This window comes from Anser cygnoides, chromosome 2, assembly GCF_040182565.1.
Source record: "Anser cygnoides isolate HZ-2024a breed goose chromosome 2, Taihu_goose_T2T_genome, whole genome shotgun sequence".
NCBI classification, from domain to species: domain Eukaryota; kingdom Metazoa; phylum Chordata; class Aves; order Anseriformes; family Anatidae; genus Anser; species Anser cygnoides.
In genome coordinates, this window is record NC_089874.1 from 99332068 (window position 1) to 99348205 (window position 16138).

At 41.2% G+C, this 16138-nt stretch overlaps 1 protein-coding gene across 2 annotated transcripts in view; it reads right to left on the reverse strand.

Annotated features, from left to right (window-relative positions):
- Positions 1 to 2147: 2147 nt before the first annotated feature.
- The window catches only part of NR4A3 (nuclear receptor subfamily 4 group A member 3), a 31382-nt gene continuing 17391 nt past the window's right edge, over positions 2148 to 16138 (reverse strand). For both annotated transcript variants that reach the window (XM_066992694.1, XM_066992696.1), the window contains one exon: positions 2148 to 7873. In XM_066992694.1, coding sequence (XP_066848795.1) covers positions 7611 to 7873 — 263 coding nt within the window. In that variant the 3' untranslated portion in view covers positions 2148 to 7610. The remainder of the gene's footprint in view (positions 7874 to 16138) is intronic.

Below are 16138 nucleotides of genomic sequence, written 5' to 3' on the forward strand. Positions count from 1 at the left end.
TGCCGAGCTTTTAATCCACCAGAACCCTGAAGTCCTTCTCTGCAGGGCTGTCCTCAATGAGTTCTTCTCCCAGTCTGTGCTCCTGTCTGGGATTGCCCTGGCCCAGGTGCAGCACCTTGCTCTTGGCCTTGTTGAACCTCATGAGGTTCATGTGGGCCCTCTTATATAACTTGTCAAGGTCCCTTTGGATGGCACCCCTTCCTTCTGCTGTATCGACTGCACCACTCAGCTTGGTGTCATCTGCAAACCTGCTGAGGGTGCACTCGATCCCACTGTCTGTGCTGTTGATAAAGAAATTAAACAGTACAGGTCCCAGGACAGACCCCTGAGGGACACTGCTCGTCACTGGTCTCCACCTAGACATACAGCCATTGACCATCACTCTCTGGGTGTGACCTTCAAGCCAACTCCTTACCCACTGAATGATTCATCTATCAAATCCATATCTCTCCAGTTTATAGACCAGGATGTCATGTGGGACCGTGTCAAAGGCCTTGCAGAAGTCCAGGAAGATGACATCAGTTGGTCTTCCCTTGTCAGCTGATGCAATCGCTCCATTGTATGACTTCACCTTTAACCTAATGAGGAGGTTCCAGGGGATTCCAACATTTTAATCCTAATTTTAAATTATTTACAGTGTCTTAGATTATAAATGTACTCTAACTGGTCTTATTTATTGTTTTCCTTTCCAAATCAGGACAGTAGTGGCATTTTTTCTCTACTTGGTTTTATTTGGATTTCTCTGTTGTTGCGAGGATGGTTTGAAAACTGGCTGGGACTGGTTCTTAAGACAGCCTCAGAATGGGAATCTTTACTTTGCTCAGTAATGTTCCACTGACAGAGCACTGGCACAGGCTGCCCAGAGAGGCCGCGGGGTCTCCTCCTTGGAGATCTTCAGAAGCCACCTGGACATGGCCCTGGGCGGCCTGCTCTGGGTGTCCCTGCTGGAGCAGGGCTGGGACCAGGCGGCCTCCAGAGGGCCCTGCCAGCCTCAGCCATGCTGTGGTCCTGTGATAGACACATCTCTTTCATAGCCTGAGAATGCCTAACGAGGTAAAACCTCCCTTATTGCTGGTGACACCATTATAAATTTGTTTTCTTTCTTTGTTAATAAATTGACACATTTTCCTTTTAGAGAGGCTCAAAAGTTCATTACCAACACAGGTTTTGTAAAAAGCTTCTGAGTAAATCAAGGCATTAAGCCAAGTGGACAACCACACTAGACAATTAGTAATATTACATAGCAATTAGATGTCTAGAAATGCTCATGATCTGCTTGGATTAAAATATTTTGCATGAACTTTGTACGTTCATTGAACTTAAGCTTAGTTGAGCAGGCTTGTAGCACCTGAAGCAAGGTTTGGCATCTACCCTTACAAGTACCTGGCAGCACGTTTGCGTGGGAACGTGCAGCTATGCATCAATACCTTTACTGTTTTTGCACACACCGGTGTAGAAACCAACTGGTTGTGCTGCAACTTGGATTAATTTGAAGGGTTAGAGCTGGAGCTTAGCACAAACGCAGGCAGGCACTGCAGTTATTTCTTAACTGGGTGTGTGCAGAGGTGTAGATGTGAAGAGCATCCAGACAGCGCTAAATCAGGTAAGGCATTAAGTGAGTCTTGAGGATGGGGGGAAAGTACTGAGGAAGTCAGTTGTTGAGGTAAGGTATAATGAGGAATGGAGAAAAGAGGGAAAATTATATGGGACTGTACTGAAAACAGTCCAAGTTGCCAGCCCTAATTAGTGTTTGTGAAATCCCTGACTGTTGCCATGGGAATAAATGTGCTACTACAAATGCAGTGTTCTGGCTTCTTCACAGGATCAAGCGAAGTTGGAAAGGAGCAAATCCCTGTGTAAACATCAATATCGTCAATTAATTAGGAAACACAGCAAGATAAATAGTGAGGCCCCACGAAAGGTAAATTAATTTCTGTTTTCTTTCGGATAGGTTTGAAAGTTTCTCTGGTATCAAACTATCTCTGTGATTCACTTTCCTTCTACTGCAGTACTTCATCCCAGGGAAGAACCTCAGACCACAGTGCAAGTTATTGTGGAAGGAGATTTTTTTTTTTTTTTTTTACAGCACATTACTTAGCAGTTTAAAGACTTCATGCTATTCCAGATATTTCAACTACTTAAACACATTTTTTGCTTTAAATTTCACTTAGCTTATTTATTTATTTATTTATTTGAGATAAAGTTCCACATAAACAAGCCCAGAGTTCTGTGTTCTTTTAAGGAAAATTGATAAACAATCTAAAATATTTAACAATTTTAAAAAAATGGCATTTCTCATGGTCTTGTCCCTTGCATGACTTCAGAATCTTGTACTTGACATTAGAGTAGTCCCATTATACATACATACGTATCATGGTACATACATAATATCTAATTACAGCTGGAATCCCACCCTTCTCTTTAAGGAAAATCCTTGCTTCTGTGAATTCAAGTCAGAATCTCATCTAATTTACACAACCATGTCACAAATTCACACAGTCAAATTTCTTCTGTAACCCAGTGCAGCCAGAATATCTCATACTGTGAATATAAAAATAAAGGTGTATTTAAAAAGCAAACAAAAGAAACAATGCTAAAAGCATTTCCACAGGGTAAATGAGTTTCTTTTTCTTGTATTTGACAAATAACTCTATTTTTAAGTCTCAGAAACATAGGCCAGGGATACAGTTCACAAATATGTCATCAACTTTAAGAAGTTGATTAATTGACTCCCCATTTATTCAATTACTGCATCAATAGTTTGGCATTTTAAAAAGTTAATCTTTATTATCCATTAATAATTATTGTTTAATCCATATCTTGTTGTATTCCTAATGATCAATTTCATTAATTTAATAAAGATCATCTAGATAGCTCTTTTCCAAATACTATCTAGCTTGTATCACAGCTTCCAAACATTGGATTGAGCAGGGTTTTGAGCAGTCCCATGGATTGACAGGCCACCACCACTCATATACATAGGGCAGACAAGATCAGTTTGAGTACAACATGAGTTATTTTGCATTTTTTAAGGCTTTACCCGTGTATGTATAAAATTTGACACAGTGGAAGTGTAAATTGCCCAAGGAAAGAAAAGGAAATCAAAATAAGGGCACTCACTAACTTGGTAAGCAGAAGTTTTTATTCCCAGCTCTGGGAGCGACGTGCTACCTGCCCTTGGGCATGGCACTCTACTCCTTTTTTTCCTGGGTTGCTCTTCTTTCTGCTTTGCCTGCTTGGACCAGAGCTTCTCTGGGTGAGTACTGTAGGTGTGAATTAGGGTAGCTACCAAGTGGGGTCCTGATCTCTGCTGCGGCCTCTAGGTGTTGCTATAATACAAATGATTAATCAAACAACGTGTTTCATAGCATCCATAAGGGAGTTGCCGCTTTTGTCAGACATGCTTAATTTTCTACAATTAAACCTCTTTCTCTCCCCTCGCTGCATCACAACGGAAATTTTAGCTTTTTGTATTGGATAAGTGAACTTGAATGTGACAAGTAACGGTAGGAAAGCTGTAGAAAGAGATTTGACTCACCTCTAATTAAAGTTGCTCATTTTGGGGTGCCTTGGTGTCGGCCTACTGTTCAAGGATGGTCACTGCTAGGTGAGGTGACTCCACTATCATGTTCCTGACTCAGCCCACGCTTCTGAGGCTGGATTCAACGATCGGGCATCACATCAAGGACACTGCCACTGGTGTGGTTTAGGAGCACAAGCACGTAAGGCACATGTAAGGTTGCAAGCGCAGGTGATCTAGATCGGGATGCATTTCTGGGCTCACGTCTAGGGACACAACTTACCATCCCTGAAGTGACTACAAGTTCAAATACACGCAAATTTAGTGGGGGTAAGCTTAGTCTTGTAGGGTTAACATTCAGACCCTGGTGTGGGTTTGTCACAAGATCTGCGTTTTACCTAACGGGACTATTAAGCAAAACTCATTGACATTCTCATTAGGGAGTTTACTTTTTTTAAAAAAAAAAAAAAGCTATTAAAAAAAAAAAGAAAGAAAAAATAAGAAGCAGCAATCAATACTTTGGAAGAGTTTGTGCATCCTTTTGCCTTGCCGCACTTCCCAAGAAGAAGCTGCAGGTCCTGCACAGCACAGCACTCGGTGCAGCCTCCAGCCGAGCAGTTCCTGCAGAGCAGCTCTTGCGGAGGTGTGCTGGAGGCATTAGTATTTATGGAGACAGCAGAATAGTGGCAGATGCCCTCTGAAGTGCTTAGAAAACGCATTTATGGTTAAATAGTTCTGTCTGCTAGGGGATGTCATCCCTCCTACAAATCGAGGGCATGGGAAGGAAAGGAGCTGGCCGCACATACAAAGAAAGTGCTGCAGGTGCCCACAGGAGACCATCGTCTTACCAGGGCAGAAAATGGGATCAGAGCTCTGTCCTCTTTCTAGCCAGACACACGTGCTGTGTGGGATGACCAGCTCTACAGCTCTCCCCTCCCTCCCTTGTGGCTGTCATCATTTGCAAGTTAATTAACAACCTCTTCCTGACAGGGAGGAGCAGTACAGTGAGGAGAAGGGGGTCCCTATTCTCTGCTCCTGGGGTAGTTCAGCCTCTGCGACAGCCGTGGTCCAGCTCTCAGGATCTAATCGAGACCGAGTAACCAGATACTGCAGGTCTTATTGTATTCATATAAAAGCTCTTTTAATCTAAGGACTAGCCATTAAACTGCCAGTGTTCTTAAGCATGCTTCACCAATTTTTCCACTTTTACGACTCAAGTCGACAATTTTTTAATGTTTTATAAATGATAAAAAATTCACATCAGATTTTAACAGAATTAAGCATACTTATTCAACACACATGGGGCCTCTGAAAAAAATGTTATTCAATTTAATAATTTTAATTTACATTGTATATGTACAAGAGCATTTCTTTCAACCCACAGGTTAACACCACAAAAAAAGAAAAAAAAAAAAAAGGAAAAAAGGAGAAAGTACTGCAGTTAGCGGAGTGAAGAAACTCTTGAAACACTGTTGTCTGAAACAAAAGCAAGGCACTCTCCCTTAACACCTGATATATTCCTGAATTCTGCCTAGACAAAGGCATGATCACTCTGAGAGAGCTCTAAGGAAAGTAGTAGATTTATTCTGCATTAATTCTTCCTTTTACCACCGTGACCTGTCACTGGTTGTACTCTACAATGCGTCTGTGCACTGAAGTTGAAATGAAGGACGGCTCCATAGATGATGGGATTTGGGAGAGCATCACAGTTAAGACTATCTATGGAAGACTGAAGCACACCGGCTACATGAAATCTCACGTGGGGCTCCGGACCTGCTACCTCCACTCACATCCCACTGAATAAATAAACCTCGCTCAACGAAAAAGCAATTTCACTGCACTATGCTGATCGGCGTGAAAATGCATTGGAAGGGCCCGCTCGCGAGGGAAGAGCTTGCGAGCCCTCAGCTGGTGCTCAGCACCTTGCAGGCTTTGTCCCTAGGTAGAAGGATTTCTCAAAGGACCTTGTGTCTTACACAAGGAGACAGAAGTAAACATACTTTCGGATTCTGCGTCTGTATGTTTTTGTATGCGCACATGTGTGTGAGTGTGTATATATATATATGTATATATATATATATAGTATATACAAAAGCAAGTTCAGTCAAAATATATTTGTCTTGCTGGTCAGGCTTGTTACAGCAACCTACAAGAAACATTAGCTTCTCTGATATTTAATTATGCTATTATGTTTGCACATAAGCTTAAAAGTCAATACAAAAAGCAATACTTTTCCAAATATTATCTGCAGGTAAACCGGAAATATTAACTATAGTGATTAGAAGTCTGTTTCCCTATTGACACTACTATAAATCTTGATATAAGAATAATTTTTTCATAAAAGCACATCCAAACATAGTAAGTGATAAAATACCAGATTACTATTTGAAAACCATACAGTGACTCGATATCTGGGTTATCCTTTGCAGCAATTAGGCAATTCATTTGGCATCTGTTTGATTGTATAATTTAATTTCCATATAAACAGCATAGTTTAAAAAAAGACAAAAGCTAGAATGTTTAAAGCTAACAAAAGATACAGTGACATCAGGTTGACATTCAAAAATTTCCTTAGCAAAATGACCAACAAAATTTTGACTTAATACAGTGCATATAAAGTTTTTTAGAACTAAAGTTTTTAAATATTATTTGAATTTAGCAAAACATGAGCAAGATTTTAATATCAAAGTGCTAAACAGTACTGCCTTAGAAGTCACTGCAAATAAACTGTAAAATAACTCTGCTTGTGATTTGACAGATATTTTATATACAAATGGTTAATAAAAAGACACGCGCACGCTCACGCACACACGCACACACACACAAATATAGGTATATACATATATATATATACACATTATATATATGTATATAGTTTTCCAACTGGTGTATCTGAGTCAGTGTGAACACCCCATTTTGTTATCCTGTGTAACAGGGCTCCCATGAGCTGGCAGTCATTGCAATAAATACAGGCAAAGCCAATACAATATACCATGCATACAAACATTTATACAAATAAAGACACTATGCAACAAATTATTTCATATTAATATGGCATCAACAGTATAAACATACAAAAAGGAGTACGAACACGGAATGTTTAAACGCAGCCCACTATATCCTTCCTAGCACTTACATTCATACTATTTTACAAGACTTGCTTGTTCTTTAAAACCATCGTGCGTCTGTTTACTAACCGGTTACAAACGTTGAAGTCTAAAAGTGAACTATCCCTGATGCTGACCCTGTATGCTCCAGCCACTACTTACTCGGATGTCCTTGTCTAGGGAACAACTGAGATGCAGTCGTTCCTGTGTCTTCCACAGACATTTGTCAGTAAGTCACGCTACATGGAATCAAGTTTGGAAAACTCTGTCATGGTAAGTTAGTGCACGTAATTTTCTCACTTGGTTTCTTCCATTTATTTTCATATTAAAATAAATTAGTTAATAAACAAGACTTAGTAAGACAGCACTTTAAAAAATTGCACTTGAACATGGGAGCTAACAGCCATTGTCATTTTGCTATATTGGATTTATATGAAATGTTCAATTGAATGTACTTTGCTAAAAAAGTGAATTTTTTGTTTCGATTGTGCTGATGTATGTGCCCTTGATGCAGGAAGTATGCTAAAGGTATCGTCACAAAACACATACTACCCTGGCAAACAACTATTTGCTGTTCTTGTTTGCAAACACACAGCTTCTACCATTTTATTCCTCATGTCCCATGAGGTGTTAAACAACAGGTTTGAAACAGTCATGTTAACCTTTTACTGCTGCTGGGATAGCATTGTCCAAAAGTGCCATATTAGCCATTTAAAAAACCCAAATCACACACAAAAAAAAACCCAACAACAACAACAACAGGAAAAAAAAAAAAAAAAAAAGAAAACAAAAAAAAGAACACAACCCCCAAACAGTAAGCCAGTAAGTTTTAGGCCTCAGGTTGTAAGGTCAAAGCGCCAGAAAAGACCTCATTTTAGAGCTGGAGCTGCTTTTCTGTTAAGTGAGGGCAGAAATGTTAGCTGTAAGTCACGATCCATTTGCCTGCTCTGGTGGGCATTTGCCTTTCAGGAGGGTGGCTGGACTCAGAAGGGTAGGGTGTCCAGAAACAGCCTGTCGATAATGGAAGGGGCTGGCACCAAATCTTCCAGTTTCAGGTAAAAGATGCGCTGCAGTCCCAGTGTGCAGAGAGAGCGCAAGTCAGCAAGAACACCCAGTACCTTAGGCTCTGCGGACTCGAGCGGCTGTCCCTTGTTTTGGCAACTGAATGTTAAGTGGTCTTTCAAACTGCTTGTGATCTTGTTGCATAGCTCTTCCACTTTCTTTGGTTCTTTTAAGCCATGTCGTTCTGCAAAGCGAGGGCACAAGAAAACAAACACAAACACGTCAGCATCCCTCCTTCAAGTGGAATGGATTCATTTTCTTCGGCGCAACCAAGTACGTGCTCTGGTACTCAAAGTAAAACGTGCTTTAAAAAGTATATCATTTCTTAGAACAGCTGGGGTTATACAATGTCACTTAACCTTTTTGTCACACGAAATAGGAGACGATAAGCCCCCGTTTCTTTTTGGCTGCAGTGGGTAGCAGAGATGCTCAACTATGATTGAAATTCTAGTACCAGGAGCCCGAGCATCCTGCATCTCTCGCATAATTTCCATGATATGAGACAGAATTAATTGGGTGATTTTGCAGCAAAACTATCACAGGAGGTGTTTTGGAGATTTCCGTGCTTCCCCACCAGTTGTGAATGCTCAATAACTATGGCAACCATTATTTATTCAGTGAATTCAAGTGGCGATCGATATCCTTAGCCAGCTCCATCAGCGCCGGGCCCAGAATTCCACCAGGAATTTGCAGACACTCTTATAAGAAACTAAAGGCACCTCGCCATCCTTTGTTATTTTGATCAGCTCCTGCTTTTTAGTTTATTCATCTTTAAAAGGCTCGAGATAAAAGAAGCCTGGAAGTTAACTATTTTGCTTTGAGTGAGCAATGGCTAAAGTGAAAAGGCTGCTATGTTATCCATCACAAAAAACCCCAACACTCCTAAAAGGAAGGGGATCTGGGGCTTGTCCCCCTTTGAACAGCCTTTTAAAATGCTACAACGCTGCTAAACACATCCACAATTCTTTAAGCTTAGGTACAATGAATCAGATTTGTGATTCATTCAAAGCAGGCTCTTTATTGGTACACGAGAGAGATAATTTTGTGTTGTTTGTAGTTTTGTGTTGTTTGCTATCGAGATTCAGTGGATGAATTAATATAACATTTCAGAAGAATAATCTCAGTTTTGAGACATTTTGATTTTTTCTTTGATTTGGAAATTCACAGATAAGAAAGAAGTGGCTTCAGAGCAAAGTCTTGGCCATTTACACATGAAACAGCATTATACTGGGTAAGTTAATCTAAGAAAATGCAGGTGAAATTAATTTTAAGCAATTAGACATGGAAAAAAACAGTGGCGGCAGCGGACAAGCAGTGAGCAATTTTGGCATCTCCTATGTTTGATGCATCTGAAGTTGTCTGCCTGCCCTAGCCCTCTCCCTCAACCCTGGCAGCCACGGGCCATGTCATGCCCACTGCCACAAGTCCTGGTCCTTCCTCTTCACTCCAGGAGGAGCTGGCAGTAGATACATTCTCTGTCCATCCCCCTGATAAACCCTGAAATGAGTACAGTTTTCTTTACTCCCAGAAGCAGGCGCAGCAGTGCCTTGCCCTGGTGTGTGCATATAGGCTCCTCGCTGCCTCCCCTTACCAACGGTTCTGGCTAGGTGTTCCTGACAACCCTATAAAACAGATGCAATTCAGTGAAGGCAGTCAGAAGTGGAAAGGTTTGATTTTCCACCGATTTTCACCTGTTTTACAATTTTGCGACTTTACTGACTTATGCAGAGCGAGCTCCTGAAGAATACTACTTTGGGATCAGAATCAGGCTGCAACCATGTAAATCTCTGGCCATTAAATCTCTGAACCAGTTAAGTACCATCACCATTCCCTGTTGCTTCAAAGCAACATTCATCCAAGCAGTAACATCTACTTCAGACATCTTTTTCACCTTGAAGGAATTAAAAAACCCTGTGTATTCTAAGTGCCTTGTTTACATTAAAACATGAGGAGTCAATGAATATTTAAAGCCTTTCCAGTAAATGGTGTATAGTGTAATTACGTAAACCTTAACTACACAGGTCACTGGGAGTAAATACTTAGGCAGATTCTGCCATTAAAAATCTTGGAGGATAAATATTTTATATAAATCTGAAAAGCTGTATTTTTTTTTAAACCACCAGCCTACTGAGAGAAACTGCAGGACATCAAGTTAATCTTGCGGCCTTTGAAGAGTTTCCATATTTAATCCGTTTTGAGGTTGCTTCCTGGCTATGTTAGCGAAGATATCTTTATAGATCTACAGAGCTGAAATACTAGAATGGATCCAAAACTGACTTCAAAATAGCAGACTACATTTTTAAACCAATGCCTCAGTGGATTTGTGCGTTATAGCAGAGTACGGAAAATTATCTCTGGCTCTTGAGCACACAGCAATGTTGTTAACATTCCAAGCCAGAATTAAACAGCCTTTGTCTTACATTGACAAGTTCAGAAGGTTTCGTGAACAAATTGTGTCTTTGACATCTAGCCATGAAGCAAGCCAATGCAAAATACAGTATGTGCGATGACTGTAATATTAGCAGACTTACTTTAAATAACAAAATCAAGGAAATTCCGGATTAAGACATACTACGTCCCCAACATGCTCTCTGGTACTACAACATGAAAGCAGTCTCCGATAAACCATATTGTCCTCTCCTGCATGAATCACCCACAAAATAGACTTTGCTACTTGCAAATCTCTACAAGTGTAATTTCTCACAACTGGAACTGCCTCACGGGAAGAAGGAGTTTTCAGTCTCCAATCCTTAAGGCATCCCTTGAGGACCCATAAAGTCCAAGCCATTGATGTGGAAGCCCCCTTTGCTAGTAAAAGGTATTTTGCCCTGGCATTACCATCACAATCTGACCATTACCTCTCTTGGGTAGACTTGAGGATTCTTGGGTCTAATTCACATCAAAGATTTAAATCTAATAGTTAGGGTTCAAATTGCTACATTTTTTTTTTGCCTTTTCCACATGACCAGTGTCTTTCGGGCAAAGAAAGACCCTCTGTCTTTCTCACTTAACTGTATGGGAGCAGAGTGAGGCACCTGTGGTAAGTAGGTGCCCTGTTTCTGAAATCAGTGGCCTCATAATCATTCCCTGTCTTCCACAGGATGTTCTTATCCACACATGACTGATAAGGCCAAGATTTATCCCAAGAAGGACAGCTAGTCAAAACTAATAGATTTTCTCTAACTGATCGAGGAGGTGTGTAAATATTATTGTATTCAGACTTTCTTATAAGGACAATTAAAAAGGCCTGGGTAAAGTGAATATAGGATTTCTCAGCCTTGTGTTTTAGGATATCATTGATTTTTGCAAGAAAAACGGTGATTTATGGCAAAGATGCTCTCCATAAGCCTGTCAAAATGATTCATCGGAAGTCTTGCCTCTAAAGCTCTGCAAACTTAGCAGCTCATTCTGGCAAACTGAACACGGCAAGTTTTTTACACCTTTCCCCTTTTCCCACACACAATTTCCAGGAATCTCAATGTGGCTCTGTGCTATAATTATGCTGATCAGCCAAAACTTGATAGAAAGAGAGTAAAAGAGCAGGGAAAGCTGTCACCAGCTGTGCTAGTCCTTCTTTCCTCAGTCTCCGTCATGGGGTATATTACACCAGGGCTAGGCAGATTCAGTGCTACCTTTATGAAAAATGCTCTTGAAGAGTGCGATTATTCCTAAGATCTTGAGGATCTCAGAGACCCTTAGGCTCCGTGCCCTGCGTTAGGGTGGGTTAGTTTTAGCTTTCATTAATTCTGAGGTGTCAGAAACAGTCCCATCAGATATGCAGCAGATTAATGGTGCAGACTTAAAATAGGCCTCTTGATTGTCTCGGTTTCAATATAATTATCTGATTTTCTCTTCCCCCTTCACAATCCTCTTCCCCTTCTATAACTCAAAGAAACGCAAGGCTCAGTTGCCTACAGCTTTCTGGTCACCTTGCATGTTCTCGGTTGGACAGCAAGGCTGCAACCTGACAGAGCCAGGAGCATCCTCTTCTCTTGCAGCCCGGCCCATGCTCATCCTGCCCAACTTTCAGGCACTTCACAAAGGTGCCCAAGCAGGGAGCATGGACTACCTGAGCTCCTTCTACCATCAGTGGAAGGATGGGTGTTTTAGAAGATGGTTCAGATTTTAGGTGGGTGAATCATCTTCAGAAGGTGCCCCATATTCCTCCCTGCAAGGTACCTAAAGCCAGGTGAGCTGAATGATCACAGAAAACATCACAGTTTGCTCCCTCCTTTACGAAGACCGCACCGTGAGACAGGCCACCAGTTGCTGCAGGAGGAAAGAGTTCTTGCCTCAGCAAAATGGTGGGAGGGGAGAAGGAGGAGTGAGCACTTCACTTCAGCTGCTGACAGTATTTCCCTCGTCAAAGTGGAGGGGGGAAGGCAGACAATGCAATCTGGAGGGATTTTTTTATAACCGGCTCTCCTACACTCCTCCAGTCTGCCACCTGCTCGTGTGTAGACCCAGCACATGAAGCACCCACTCCGGAGGATCCTGGCAACAGGACTGAAGGGTATCTGCTGCCGAAGAGTAGGTGAGCCTCCCTTCCGCAGGCAAGTTGGACAAATCCATGTTCAGAAGGGAACTGCAGCAGCCGGACCCTTTTTAGCCAGCCTGGACTCATTACTATTTCTTGGTATGACTGATGGTGCTAAAAACCGTGTTAGTAAACTGGAACGGAAAGCCCAACAGCAGGAAGGCAAACAAAACTCATAATTAATTGAAACCTCACAATATTCTTCAATGTTCTAGTGCCAGCCTAACAAAGCATTAAGAGTGTGAATAAGCGCAGTATATACAGTGGCTCTGGGCTGGTCTGTAAAATACTTAAAATAAAACATATGCTGAAAGAGCTTGGCTGAATTAGGGCTAGAATGCTCTGTACTCAGCAGCATCCCACTGAGAGTGTCAAGTGTGCAAAACAATAATATTTGGATGTGGAGGGAGAAAGGAAGAGGCAGAGAGGAAGAGAGAAGCAACAAGAGAGAGAAAGAAAACACGAGCAGTTTTAGAGCAGGCGGAAATTTGAAACTAAGCTGGAGCGCGCCCTTTAGATGATCTTTGCTGTAGCCTCAGTCCTTATATTTTGACATTATCAATGGTCATTGGTGAGGCTAGAGGAGTATTTTAAAAGATAGCCTGAGCTCATATCTGGTCTATTCTGCAGAGCTTCACCATCAACACTGTAGGAGTTAGAGGAAGTCCAGCATGGAGCGGTTGCACAGGACATGTGTGATCTACGCAATAGACCCAACTGATAGATGCCATCACGGGCATCTACCACTGGAACTAACGACAGAACCTGCCCCAAGGCGAACAGAGTTTTCTTTCCCTGCTGACACTCCTCTTTAGCTCATTAGATCCTACGTCCCAACAGAACAGGTGACCCACAAGAAAAAGAACAGGACAGAACTCAATTCTTGCTTTCATGGGGATGTGGGGTGAGTGTCTTGTGGCGTTTTCTAATTACTTTCTTCTGGCTGATGCTCAGAGCACTGCTAATGTGCTCTGGAGGAAGTTGTGTCCAGCCCTTCTTAACCAACTGAGGGAAGTAAAAAAGGAGAAGAGAGACAGAGAGAGGAAGATCCTAAAGGAGTACCTTAAAGAAAAAAAGATGTGCTTTGACATTGAAGACTTTTAACTGTTTGCAAGCTGCCCACAATAAACCAGACATTTCTTTCATTCTGGGTGCTCTTTCAAGCTTACGTCCTATCTGAAAGGAATTGAATATTCAGCAGCACTCCAGCATGGCACTTTTCTTTCTGTAAAACTGACTGGAAATTCCCAGGACCCATGAAATAAACAGAAAAAGCACAAATGTATGGACTTGCTAATGGATGCAGATTTACAAAATCTTTTCCTGTTTATCTTATGCTGTGCGTACCTCTAGCTCTACTCAAAGCAAGCAGTGAATTAGCGAGTATTGTCATACTCGGTAGGTCTCCTGCTGTTCTCTTCAAGATTACTGAGCAGAATGAATGGTCATATATGCCTACAATCATGCTCCTGTGCTGTGACCTGCAGCTGCAGTAGAGATAGGACGTGGAGCCTCGCAGCTCCGAGCAAGTCAGTAGGGTTAGTTAAAGGGCTTTGAAACTACCGTAACTGTTAGTGGGGAGCTGATTTGACACCCCGAAATGTGAGAACAGCCCTCGGTATCTTGGGATGCTGGGAACAGTGGGATGTTGTTTAGCCCCCAACACAAGCTTTAACAGTTATTCCCTCTTCCTTCACTGGGAGAGGGATGTTAGTTCTCCCTGTCACCCTCACAGAACAGACAGAGGACCTGTGAAAGAGCAGGGACTTCTCTTAGTTTCCTCCTTCACCAATACTTTCGATGACTAGCATACAAGAGGTTCCGTTTCCTAAGAGCACGTCCTTGTTTGGGCTATGGAGAGCACTCAGGAAATCAAGCAGAACAAACAGGTCATCATTTACAGGGACATTTTTTGTACTAGGAGAAAGAATTTGTGAATTTGGTGCTACTTCAGATGCCATACAGTATTAAAACCAGCTCTGACTGTTGCACATCACCGGGTTGTTCATTTTTTCCCTTTTTTTTGGTTGAGCAATCAAGTAATGAAAAAGTGGCTAATGTAAAATAAGAACTGGAACGATTTGTGTAATAATGAAGAAAATTTTGCTCAAGCCAACATTTTGTTTTGCCGTGTTTCTAATAAAAGCCAACAACTAAATTCACAAAACAGCTTTCCTGCTTCTTCATATCTTGCAGCCCAATGACATTAATATTCATCTGGGACATGGGAGATTCGTGGTCAGATTCCCTTCCTGTTGGAATCAGACCAGACACTGAGACTTGGGTGTCTCTCTGAGCACCAGCTTGTCCCCAAATCATCATACACAACGGCCACTCTGTGGCCCAAAAAACATGTCAAACGGCCTTAACACAAAAGACAGTGACACTCAATAGTCGGATATCCTATGTTCCTGGAAAAGGTCATTCTCTCTTGCTCTGACTCATGAAAAGGATTTGAACCAGGGTTTCCTAACTACCTACTGCCTCTAACAATCCATTACAGGAGAGAAGAGCACCTTCTCCGTAGGACAACGAATGGCACACAAAACATCCACCTAAATCTAAGCCATGCCTCAAAACAGCTACTTGCAAATGTTCAACAGAAATCAGATTTCCAAAGTACATCTTCATTCTTTTTCCTTTTGGTGGGACTACATGAAAACCAGCACGTGACTTGTCATATTCAAACTGTCGAGAGGACAGGAAGCCATTTCTCATGGGATGCAATATCAGAGGCAAATCTCAAGATTTTCCTGATTATGAATATTTCCAATATACTATCATTGAGAAATTCTCAAAAGAACCACTGCCCCAGCTTTTTGGGCTGTGATGCTATCTTAGCTATAGTTACCTCATTTCCTCTCTCATTTTTTAAAAAAAATTAATGTTGTTCATCTTTATGCCATGCCATCCATTTTCAGGTGGCCAAATTTCCAGCTGAGGCCCTAGGTCAGCTAAGTGCCCTTGGAGATCTGAAACCTGTGAATATAAATCAATAGACACGGGAGCCTTGGACTGCATGAAGGCGTACTCTGACCTCAAGAGCAAATCAGCAGAGATACACTGCTATGGTGAAATAAATGCATAAATAGAAAACTACATTAATTTTAAGCAACATCTCATACAGGGGAGAAAATCAAGAAAAGCTTGGCAAACACAAAAAACCTTAAAGCTTTTATGGACAGAAATGCTTTCCTTTTAAAAGCAACAATTATTTCCATTTGATTAGAAACTTTGGGGAGACTAGTACAAAACAGCAAACTCCTGAAAGAGCTGTTATCAAGGAAAGGATGAAATGTGGGGCTTTATTGATTAAGAGATATTTATGTTAAATGCTGTAGGGCGATCTGAGCCAGCCACTGGACAACCTTGACTCTTTCTGTAAGGGAAACCAAAGAATGTCTAACTGAACACAAAGTAAGACATGGCTTTGTAAGGAGAAAAACTTTTCTTCCTATAGAATAGCTTTTACTACATTCACATGGAGAGTTTGTAGGGGATCCTATTTATCTACCTATATCCTTTCAGTCTTCAGGAAGATAACCAGAAACAAGCTCCATAGAGCTGTGCCTATCAAAAAAAAAACAAAACAAAAAAACCTACTATATAGCAAATAACCTAAATCAGTGACAACGTGCTATATACATGTGAGCATATACGCCTGTGTGTAAATATATATGGAGAGAAACAGCAACTGTCCTTGATTTATAGATATAGAAATACATATGTGTACATCTATACTGTTTTCATTTATAGGTATGTATGCACACACATGTATATTCATATATATGCAATTATATTACATATATGTAAGCATATCTGTATGCTTGTGTGTGGATGTTTATACATGGAAGTCAAAAACAAGCTGGGAAAGTTCTTTCTCAATGTAACATTTTGTTCATTTTGTAAATG